General features: G+C 49.3%; 3 protein-coding genes across 3 annotated transcripts; 1 reads left to right on the plus strand and 2 right to left on the minus strand.

The window, feature by feature from the left end:
* Positions 1 to 923: 923 nt before the first annotated feature.
* On the plus strand, positions 924 to 5,745 carry J7337_004477 (uncharacterized protein; the record flags this gene model as incomplete). The annotated part of the gene is made up of 3 exons (XM_044822171.1): positions 924 to 1,138; positions 1,252 to 5,611; positions 5,668 to 5,745. The coding sequence occupies 3 exons, from the start codon at positions 924 to 926 to the stop codon at positions 5,743 to 5,745; spliced, it is 4,653 nt and encodes a 1,550-aa protein (XP_044683504.1).
* A 1,011-nt stretch (positions 5,746 to 6,756) lies between these two features.
* On the minus strand, positions 6,757 to 7,625 carry J7337_004478 (uncharacterized protein; the record flags this gene model as incomplete). The annotated part of the gene is made up of 3 exons (XM_044822172.1): positions 6,757 to 7,081; positions 7,132 to 7,546; positions 7,622 to 7,625. 3 exons carry the CDS (start codon positions 7,623 to 7,625, stop codon positions 6,757 to 6,759), a joined length of 744 nt encoding a protein of 247 aa, XP_044683505.1.
* A 3,211-nt stretch (positions 7,626 to 10,836) lies between these two features.
* On the minus strand, positions 10,837 to 11,232 carry J7337_004479 (uncharacterized protein; the record flags this gene model as incomplete). Its single annotated transcript, XM_044822173.1, has 1 exon — positions 10,837 to 11,232. One exon carries the CDS (start codon positions 11,230 to 11,232, stop codon positions 10,837 to 10,839), a length of 396 nt encoding a protein of 131 aa, XP_044683506.1.
* Positions 11,233 to 11,703: the final 471 nt, after the last annotated feature.

Below are 11,703 nucleotides of genomic sequence, written 5' to 3' on the forward strand. Positions count from 1 at the left end.
ACAACCCGGCGCTCCCGGACAACCAACCTGGTTCCCCGTCTTGACCGCCAAAGACGACATCCAAGGTTTGCTTTGGTCATACGAAGCTGATATGACTGTATCCAAAAGATTCGGCCAGAAGCGATGAGGGGGATGTGATAGAGTAGGATTCCGACCTATAGTGCTTTTCAATGTGCGGTAGCTCACTCAACCTGAGTGTGTAGTATGTATAGTAGGTATGTATGTACTAAGTAAGGCACTTGTTGAGCTGTCCAAATTCGGTTACATGAAAATGACTTGATCGAGAGGAGCTGTTTGCTTTTTTCTTCTTCCCTTCCCTTCTTTCTTCTTTTTGGTGTAGACGAAATATTTCTTCCTCATTCCTGCCCTCTTGTCTCTTCCTCTCACTCATGTCCTTCACCTCGTCAACCCCGAGCTCAATCTCTCACTTCTTTCCGAAAAAACACATCGTCCAATATTGGCTTCTACCTTAATTATTCCTAGACACCCTTTTCTTCTCCCTTTCAACCCTTTTTAGGCCTATGCCGTAGGCTGATTCAGGCCTATCCCCCTCTTCCTCCCACCACCACCTTATCTTTGGGATACTATCCCTCCTGTCGCTCGCTCAGGTCGTCGATCCCGCTCGATATCCCAGATCCCAGATCCCTGAACCGAACCGAAGAGCCCACTAAAAACCACCCAAGCAGCGTCTTTGGAGCTCACTGACTTGACTGACCACGGAGCACCCCACTAAGTTAACTTGCCTACTGCGGACGCGAACCGTTAGCTATCGATCATAGCTCCACTGCGACAGGCACGTTGCGTAGTGCAACAGCGCTTCCTTGGTTACGAGTTTCAGTGTCTGGCCGAGCTGTGCTTTTGTCGTTTCGCGGGGCACGAAGCGCCCGCTCTTCTCTTCTCTCATCATGAGTCCACCGCACACCATGACATCCAACGAGGTTTATTTGCTGCCGCTCAACGATGATGGCTCACCTCAGGTGCAAGGTGAATACATCTATCTCGCGCCCAGGTCCCACGAGCCTGTGACGGTTCGTTTTGCCATTGAGGGCACCTCGTCCATCTGTCGTCATGGCAGCCTTTGGGTCAACATCCCTGCCCAAGGTGATGAGTTTCGTCGCGATCATTTTCGCGAGTTTAAGTAAGCTTTAGCTGTCACTTTGATCCAATTGATCACTTTTGAGGCCGTTTGAAGCGTCCCAACGCTGTAACCAGCATACGCAACTCTGTGTAACTAACACAGTTGTTTTACAGACTTACACCCGATTTCAATCGAACTCTCGAAATCTCCATTCCCATTTATCAACCTGGTGCCTATGCCTTCTACACTACCTACGCTGAGCTACCCGACCTCAAGAAGGAGCTAGAAAACAGCTCTGAACAGAAGGAGAACCTCAAGAAGACTCCCCTGTACTATATCGATGTTGCGCCTAGACTTAAACTTGACGGCCGGCCATTGCCGTTGCCTGCCTTGTCAATCTTCTCCGTCATTAGCAAGTTCATGGGTAAATACCCCAATGACTGGGAGCGTCACCTTCACGGTATTAGCGATCGCGGCTACAACATGATCCATTTTACTCCTCTCCAGGTTCGCGGTGTGTCCAACTCCCCATACAGTTTGTATGACCAGCTTGGCTGGGACCCTGCTTGCTTTCCAGCAGGAGAGGAGGACGTGCAGAAGATGGTGGACAGCCTAGAACGCAACCACTCTTTGTTGAGTTTGACTGACATTGTGCTAAACCACACCGCAAACAACACGAAATGGCTCGAGGAACATCCCGAAGCAGGCTACAATTTGATTACAGCACCCTGGCTCGAGTCCGCTTATCAACTAGACACAAGTCTCTTGGAGTTGAGCGACAACCTGGCAAAATTGGGACTACCCACTGTTGTCAAGTCTACTGATGATTTGCTACTCATTATGAATGCGATCAAGACCGAGGTCCTTGCCAAAATCAGGCTATGGGAATACTATGCGGTTGATGTGGACCGAGATGCCGACGAGGCAGTTCAAGCCTTCTCCCAAGGAAAGAAATACACCTCTGAGGACGCTTCAGATTTCGAGAAGAAGTTGGAGAGCGCCAAATCTGCATCAATCAAGGACCAAGTCGAGTTCTTCAGAGAGTTCGGTTTAACAGGCACCGACCGGATGGGTGAGCGGTTTCGAAGGCGTGTCAAGCCTGACGTAGCTGCTAGCTTTTTGGCTTCGTCCGTGGGTTCTTCCGATGAGAAAGCAGCCAGGGCCAAGATTGTCGAAATCTTGGAGATCCTCAATGTAGACTACTACAAAGAGTATGATGCTGAAGTGGATGACATTCTTCAGCAGATTTTCAACAGGATCAAGTATGTTCGACTTGATGACCACGGTCCCAAGCTTGGCGAGATCAACAAGGAGAACCCCCTGATTGAGCCTTACTTCACTCGACTCCCCAAGAATGAGACAACATCCAAGCTCAAGCCCGAAGAGATGGCTTTAGTCAACAATGGATGGGTTTGGGGCGGTAATGCGCTGGTCGACAACGCTGGCCCCGAATCCAGGGTGTACCTTCGCCGAGAGGTGATTGTCTGGGGTGACTGTGTCAAGTTACGATACGGCTCAGGCCCCGAAGACAACCCTTGGCTGTGGGAGCATATGACCAAGTATGCTCGCACACTGGCCAAATACTTTGCCGGTCTCCGTATCGATAACTGCCACTCAACTCCCATTCATGTGGCTGAGCACATTCTTGACGAGGCTCGCCGGGTGCGACCTGACTTGTATGTTGTGGCCGAATTGTTCACGGGCTCTGAAGAGATGGACTACGTTTTTGTGAAGCGTCTTGGTCTCAGCTCCCTTATTCGTGAAGCCATGCAGGCATGGAGCACGGGTGAGCTTAGCCGACTGGTTCACAGACACGGAGGCCGACCCATTGGAAGCTTTGAGGTCGATGAAGTTTCCAAGTCGGATGTTCGCACCCCATCGAGTAGCCCGGCTAGGCTCAAGAACGGCGAGACGAACGGGCATGTATCGCATTCAAGAGAGATCATTCGCATGATCAAGCCAAGCCCAGTTCATGCTCTATTCATGGACTGCACTCATGACAACGAGACACCGGCACAGAAGCGTGATGCCCGCGATACTCTTCCCAACGCTGCTCTTGTATGCATGTGCTCCAGCGCTACTGGTAGTGTTATGGGATACGATGAAATCTATCCAAAGCTTGTCGACCTCGTCAACGAGACCCGGCTCTACACATCTGCCTCGTCTGGAACGAAGCCTATTAAGATTGGAGGCGGCGAGGAGGGAATTGGCGGCGTCAAGAAGCTGCTTAACCAGATACACACTTTGATGGGCAAGGATGGATACGACGAGACTCACATCCATCACGAGGACCAGTACATTACTGTTCACCGAGTGCACCCCGAATCTCGCAAGGGTTACTTCCTCATTGCACATACAGCTTTCCCAGGCTACGGCAATGGCAACGGTGATTTTAGCCCTGTTCATCTCACTGGAACCAAAGCTCGACACCTCGGCAGTTGGATGCTTGAGGTTGACGCCGGTGAAGAGGCAACGCAGCAAGTGCTCGGGGACAAGAAGTTCCTGCGCGGCTTGCCTAGCCGAGTGAAGGATGTACCCGGCATCCGCATGGAAATCAATGGCGACGACACTACCATCACTGTGCGCGACAAGTTCCCTCCTGGAAGTATCGCCTTGTTCGAGACCTGGATCCCTGCTGCTGAGCATTCGTCTGGCTTGGACAACTATGTCACTTCAGGGTCCAAGGCTGCATGGAATGAGCTCAGTCTGACAGACCTCAACTTCTTGATGTATCGATGTGAAGCTGAAGAGAGGGCCGAAAGCGACGGCCGAGATGGTGTCTACGATATTCCTGGACATGGAAAGCTTGTCTATGCTGGTCTCCAAGGATGGTGGAGTCTTCTCAAAAACATCATTAAGGACAACAACCTGGCCCACCCACTGTGCCAGAACTTGCGTGATGGTGAATGGGCTCTGGACTATATTATTGCAAGACTGCAGCGAATCAGTGCCACTCCTGGTAATGAGGCACTTGCCCAACCCTTGAGATGGCTAGAGGAGCGTTTCGATGCCATTCGAAAGATCCCTAGTTTCCTGCTACCTCGTTACTTTGGTCTTGTCCTGCGTACTGCTTACATGGCAAGCTGGGACAGATCTCTCGAGCTCATGAACTCCAGCGTCCGGGATGGTCAATGGTTTTTGCAAAGCTTGGCCATGGTCAGTGTCCAGCAAGTTGGATATGTCAAGTCAGCATCATTGTGGCCCTTCAAGTTGGTTCCCTCTCTGGCTGCTGGTCTTCCTCACTTCGCTGTTGAATGGGCCCGATGCTGGGGCCGAGACGTGTTCATCGCTCTTCGTGGACTTCTTATTGGTACTGGCCGTTTTGATGACGCCAGAGAACATATACTTGCATTTGCCAGTGTATTGAAACATGGCATGATCCCTAATCTTCTCAGCAGTGGCGATGCTCCCAGATACAACTCTCGAGACTCCATCTGGTTCTTTCTTCAGTGCATCCAGGATTATACACGTTTTGCCCCAGAGGGACTTGATATCCTCAAGGCCAAGGTCAAGCGTCGTTTCCTGCCTTACGATGACACATGGTTCCCCACCGACGATGAGAGGGCATACTCCAAAGAGAGTACTGTTGAGGAGATTATCCAAGAAGCACTCCAAAGACATGCTTCCGGCATGAAATACAGGGAAGCTAATGCCGGTCCCCAAATTGATTCCCAAATGAAGGATGAGGGTTTCAACCAGGAGATCAAGGTTGATTGGAGCAACGGTATCATCTTTGGTGGTAACCAATTCAACTGTGGCACATGGATGGACAAGATGGGTGAGAGTGAACGTGCAGGATCCAAGGGAATCCCTGGAACTCCTCGTGACGGTGCTGCTATCGAGATTACTGGCATGCTGTACAGCACTCTCGATTGGCTCGCTGGGCTTCATAAGGAGGGAAAATATGCCTATGCAGGCGTGGACAAATCTGAGGGTGGCTCTATCTCCTTGGCTGACTGGGCTGGTCTACTCAGGGCCAACTTCGAGCGCTGCTACTATGTCCCCATATCTCCCGAGGAAGATTCCAAGTACGACGTCAATACGCCAATTGCGAACCGCCGAGGGATTTACAAGGATCTCTACAAGTCTGGCAAGGAGTATGAGGACTACCAGCTGCGTCCTAACTTTGCAATTGCCATGACTACTGCACCCGCTTTGTTCGACCCGGACCATGCCATGCATGCGCTGTGTGTTGCCGATGAGGCCCTTCGAGGACCTCAAGGAATGGCGACTCTGGACCCTGCGGATCTGAACTACCGCCCTTACTACGTCAATAGTGAAGATAGTGACGATTTTGCTACAAGCAAGGGCCGTAACTACCACCAGGGACCCGAGTGGATCTGGCCTACTGGCTTCTTCCTCCGAGCCCTTCTCAAGTTTGATCTCAAGAGACGAACAACACCTGAGGGTCGCACCGAGGCGTTCCAGCAGGTTACCCGAAGATTGAGTGGGTGCAAGAAGATGATCCAGGAGAGCCCCTGGGCTGGCCTCCAAGAGCTGACGCAAAAGAACGGCGAATACTGCGCTGACTCTGTAAGTCGATTTTCTGAGTATGTGAACGCTTTGATCGTATATTAATCCCTATATAGAGTCCCACACAGGCTTGGTCGGCAGGATGCCTGATCGACTTATACATGGACGCTACTGAGGAACAGAACAAGACATAGAGCCATTTTAAGAGAAGGGAGCGATGATGGGACCTGAGGATTGGGCATGGGCCTGAATCAAGCATACAATACCACGCATTAACTACTACTATAGCATTCTCCTGATTAGGTTAATAACAAGCATCTTTAAGCGTTGTAGCATTAACATTGTTGAGCCAAAAGCCAAAATGAAATTGTCCATATTAGGTTCTCCGATTTGTTGACATTGAGGCGTTGCTGGGAAGACGTTAGCATTATGAGTCATGAGTAGATCAACATTGCACCAAGTTGAGGGGAACGTATCGCACTAAGAAGAACTGGTAACTGCGAGTAGAAGATTTCGCGGGTGGTTGAATTGTAAATGCTGTATCAAGGATAGACTCCAAACCTCTTCCCATGCCGAGGAAGCTGTAGGTAATAAAGATGACCAAATAACTAACCAGAGAGTATTTCTGTTCTGGTCTAAATAAAACAAATAAAACAGCTTCGTTTTTTCCCTTCCTCGCCTCGTGGTAGAGCCAACGTCACATTCCACTTGCATGCTGGGAATGGAGGCGAGACTCGCTCCGTGGTAACAGCCACCACAAAAACGGAAACAGAAACAACAAATCAGGAGGATACGCCAACCCTCCTCTTCCTCCCAACGCCAGAATACACCTAAAATATGAACGAGAACGCCACAGGGGGCACAGCACGACTGCTACTAACAAACGCGGGAGCATTGGACCACAAAAGATGATGCAGACGGCATCTTTCAACCGTGCTTGAATAATCAAGTGTCTGCATGTTCCTATGGCCATTACCGAAAGCATTCGTTTCCTCCTCTTTCAAGTGCTGATGTAGCCCCCCTCACCAACTAAAAGTCATATGTTTTCGATGATATCGAATGGAGTAAGGCCGTTTAAATGAATAAATGCACGGTTTATATCGTAAGGCGAACAGAATGTCGAAGTGCTTTTTAACTCGGACAAGACAAGGAGAGTCGTTATGAGATCGGAACTGGCGTTAACAAAGTCGAGCACGAAGTAGGTATCATGTTCGGTCGCGGACGATCCATCGCTTCTTCTCCTTGGGCTTCTCCTCCACGGGAGCACCGGCGGCAGCACCCGGTAGCATGAGGCCGTGAGAGTTTCGGTTCGATTCATCGTCGTAGGGAAGACCTCCGGACTCTGAGGCTTCCATGCCGGGACCCCACGATGGTCGAGATGCAGATCCAGAGTGCTTCTGGCCGAGGTGAGTCTGACGATCCTTCTTGCGCAGGTAACGACGACGCCAGATGCAGGCGCCGATCCAAATGGCTGCGATACCGACAACGAGAACAACAATCATGATAACCCATTGCCAATGGTTGGAGATCCTGATACAGTTAGAACAATTGAAGGCATGGGAAGTAAATCGCCAACATACCAATCACCACCTCCTCCATTGTTAGATAGCTTGCTACCAGATGTTGATGAAGCATCGTCACCTGTCAAAGTCGTAGAGCCGCCAGTTCCAGTTTTCTTGGTTGTTCCTCCATTTTGAGCTGTGGAGACGCTACACATGCTTCGAAACCAGCCAGCGATGGATGAAAGGCCCTTGGGATCTGCAGTACATGCGTCATCGCAGACACCCGTAGTGGCGGTCGAGAAAGCAGCGACTCGTTGATCCAGACAGAAACATTGTGTGTAAGCGGCTGGGCCAGCATCAGCGGCTACTTGAGGAGGAACACAGGCGCCGTTGGCATCGTAGAGGGGACCGCAAGCGGCGGCGCAAGCGGGAAGGACCTTCTGGTTGTTGAAGGGAACGATGGTGGTGACGGGGGCTTCACCTCCTTGTTGGGCTGTTCAGGTTGAGTCAAGGTTAGTATGAGGGGATTTGCGAAATCGACCTGGATTGAAGCCGAAGGATGACGCACCCATTTTGACGAAGATTAAGGGTCAGTTAAGCCCAGTTGGGAGAGTTCGATAGTCCAAGTCGTGGTCGTGGTCGAGGTCGAGATCGGTGTCGAAGGGAGAAAACGAGCGACGGGATCGTAGGAGGAAAAGATACGATACAGACACAGACAGTAACGAGAGACGAGGATTAAGGTTGTGTTCAGTGGAACCGGGGGGGCGGGAGGTGTCCTTTGTATGTATGTGTGTGTGTCTGTGTGTGTCTGTGTATGTGAGGGAGGCAAGACAAGACAAGACAAGGCCTGGGGAGGTAGGTATGTACAGCGTGGAAGCGACCTGGAAAGGAAATGCCGTGTCTGTCTGTCGCCTGTCTTTAGCCAAGGCTGGCTTGCGTTTGTGCAATACGCTATTGAAAGAGTCGTGTCGTCACCAAACCGCTTTGAGTAGAGGGGAATAAACAAAGTCTGACCGAAGCCAAGCCCAACCTCTCTTCTTTGTGTTGTTTTCCGTCTGAAGGAGAACAATGAGATCAGAAGACCCAGGAGGATTCGGTAGTTGGTCGAGAGAAGGATCGATTTCACTTGCTGATCGATAGATAATCGATGTTTGATGGAGATAAATGGCTGGGAAGAGACGAGGAGGAAGAGAGCCCGGGCAGAGAAAAAAAAGAGTGGGTGGGAGCAATGGAAGTCACAGTGAACAACAGCCTGCAGCCGGGGAAAAACTGGGCCACTATCTCACTGTAAGAATAAGCGGCAGAGTCGGGCGACTTTGTAGCAGGACAAGACCAGGGCCAGGGATGTTTTGGTTGGTGTTCTTTTTCCTTTCTTTCTGGCAGCGGGTGCAAGGGAAGGGGGTCTTGTCTCGTCTCTTTTAGATGCGACGGTCTTGCCAAACTCGGAAATGGATTGGAATTGTGAGGAGATGACCCGATGATAGCATTTGGAGGGGAATGCACAGTTAAAATGAATGTCACCAAAAAGCATTCACTCATCCACTAAAGAAATCTGGAGAAATCTAGAGGGAGGGAGGGAGGGAGGAGGGAGGGAAATACTTGGAATACAAACATAAACTTGCCGCGTAAGTCAACTCTGGGCACTTTCACTGGATGGTAGCAGCCGCCCAGCCCCAACCTATAGGTCGGTACGAGAACAAAAAAAGATGGTGCCAGCAGCCAAGGGACTTGAGGCCCAGGTATCTACGGGAAGACCGGAAGCCATCTACATATGGTGTCGGTACATGGACCCCATGTATCTTGGTTCAGGTATGGTTGTATCACGCGGTCGAATCCAGTGGCCTGGGCTAGGCGCATTGGGCTTGTCCAAAGGCAACAAGAAAGAGAGTTTCTGCAGTTATTTTATTATCGGCAACTGAAGCTGCACTTGGATGCATCATGCGGAGAAGATCATTCTCACCAGAAATGCCATCTTGCTTGCATAGTCAGGTACATACATACAAGTCTGCCCCTTTTTGTTTCTGGTGTTTTCGTCTCGTTTTGTTTACTTGGCCTTGTCCCTTACAGTAGAACAGAAAACGTCTGAGAGCGTCTCAGTTTCAGCATAACATTGATGAGAGCCCACAGTCTGTATCATCCATTATCATGGTCCGTATTATCCGTGATGCTGAACTGTATAGCTGTGCCACCTCGTACAACGACATTACCGTTACCGTCTTGCAGGCCTCTCGTCATCTCGTGTATTGTTAGGTACCTTAGACAGGCACAATCTAACCATTTCTGGTTGTATTATGAAGTACTGCCCATAGCGGCAGAGGCCTCAACAGCTGAGCTTGTCACAGGATGCGAAAATAAACTCATAAATGATACACCTAAACTTGGGCTAGATCTTTTTGTCAGCTAAGCCTGAGGTCTCCAGTCTGATTGACTTTCTTTCAGTGGGAGACTACGGTAAAAAAGAGCCGAAATCGTGCCCAGCCTAGCCAGCCCAGGCCATTCAGCGGAGTTGCGTGCCTGAAATAGTGCTTCTCCACTGCTACCCTTCAGGTGATTGGTTGGATTCTGGGTTTCTCCGTCATTGCAATTTCCGATGCGTGCGCCTCTTGTTCTCATGTTGCCCAACAGAGAAACCTCACGATAGAGATTTTGTCAGAAAACGGCAGGTAAATTGTGTTCTAGAGTGTTATCCCCTGCCAAGAACAAGACTCACCTGTATCTTACCTTTTGCAACTTTGAGACTTTGGTATGTGATTTACTTTTACGGATACTGTCCCTTATTATTTACCTCGACACCATCTTTGACGATGTGGTATCCCTCGATACGAATACAGTAATACAACTTTAAATGCGCTCAAATACGAGAAATTTCCTCCTCCATCCTCAGCAGCCTCGATTTGGTGAGATATCCATCCACGCTTGGCGGGTTTAATGCGTGTAATATCGACAGCCATGACGACGACTTTACTACCAGTAATCTATAGCACACGGATCAACTGTCAGCTCTGCCTCTAGCACTCTAGCATTCATTTGCAGTCAGTGCTTGACAGTCAAGCCATGTTATCGCTGTCAGAATTAGCTTCCTCAAGCCTTCGATTAGCTGCACCGTATTTTACCCGTCACATTGATTGATTGAGTTCATCATGCACACCACACCAAGCCATTGCCAAGATATTGCCTAGACTGAGGTATCTTGGAACCTCATTTCTGGGCATGCCATTCATGTTGAGCATATTGTGTTTTAGCTGACCGCTTGACTTGATCATTCTGTCAGGTTTATCGCTATAAAATAAATATTAATGTCATATCTAAACCTAAAATCGCTATTCCGGACCATTCCCGACTTACAATGAACCATTCCATGACGTGCGTTTACCTATAGTTTCACTCAAGTCATGTGGTTACTAGCTTATTATTGCTTCCATCAGAGCATCTAGAAACATAACAAACTGCTCAACACGTTCATCTAGCGTGTCAAGAGTCTGGAATTTTACGTGACAGTTCCTCCCTGTCGAATGAGGGTCTCTAACCTGTAACATATCAAAGTGGATGAATAATGTAAAACAATTGTCTCGGATTAATATCTTGGTCCACATTCTGATATCCTCAACATTCAATCCCTATCTCAAACGTCTCCATCTTCCTCTGACATTTGACCCAGAGTAAAATATGGCACCATGAGACGCTAATAGTCACTACCAAAGGCCTCAGCTTCAGTTGATTGTGTTCTCCAACCTGGCTCCATCGGGCCTTTTGCATAGTTTGCGGCCTTTGTGTAGGTCATCCCTAGACGTTTGTGCCTTTGCCGGTCCCCTTGGATTCGTCTTTGTCGTCAGGCTGATTCTCGTTCTCTTCATCGGATGAGAGATCTAGCTCGGGGGGGTATACTGTCTCCGACGAAGACGCGCCAACATTGTAATTGTTTCCTCCCTGGCGACTCAAGTGATCCCAACTACCCTCCTTCTCATGCATCCAAGCTTTTACGCGCTCCGGCGTCTTTGGTGTTTCTTGAGTATTTCCTTCTCCACCGGATGTGGTCGGTGTGTAAGTGCTTGCTGATTGATTCTGCGTAGATGAATTTCCCCCAGATCCAGAAGCCTCACCATCCACCGGCCGAGTGGCTTCTTCTTTTTTGCTAGGGCCCTTCTTTGGCTGATTGGCCTTCTTTGATTGATCAGACATGATGATAGGCAGATTCTGCGAAGACTGATGTCAGAGTATGTGAAGAGTCTTTCCAGATGACAAAGCGTTATCTCAAAACTTCAAGATGAAAGTGTTTTCTGTGCAGACTAAAGTCTTTAACAAGTTCTTGGTGATCATATCCAAGGGGAGAATGCCTAGCATTTATAGCCCGAGAGAACGAGAGGCCCTCTCATCCGCTTGTATTGCAGATGATGCAGACTCTCCTAATGAAACTCAAGCATGACCTCTTATGACTCTAGTGGTAAAGCAGACTGCTTCATACTCTGTTTGTTGGCTCGTTGGCTCATTGCCAGACCGCAAAGTATGGCCACTGGTTACACTGGGATGCTCTGGGATTAGGGTTGAAGTTATATCGTCGGTGATTCATCTAGAAATCGAGCACTCAGGGGACAATCTGATGCTCACGCACGCTACTGCATGTGTATTCTATTCTGGATAGTGTGTATGGCC

This window comes from Fusarium musae, chromosome 3 (genome assembly GCF_019915245.1).
Source record: "Fusarium musae strain F31 chromosome 3, whole genome shotgun sequence".
NCBI lineage: Eukaryota > Fungi > Ascomycota > Sordariomycetes > Hypocreales > Nectriaceae > Fusarium > Fusarium musae.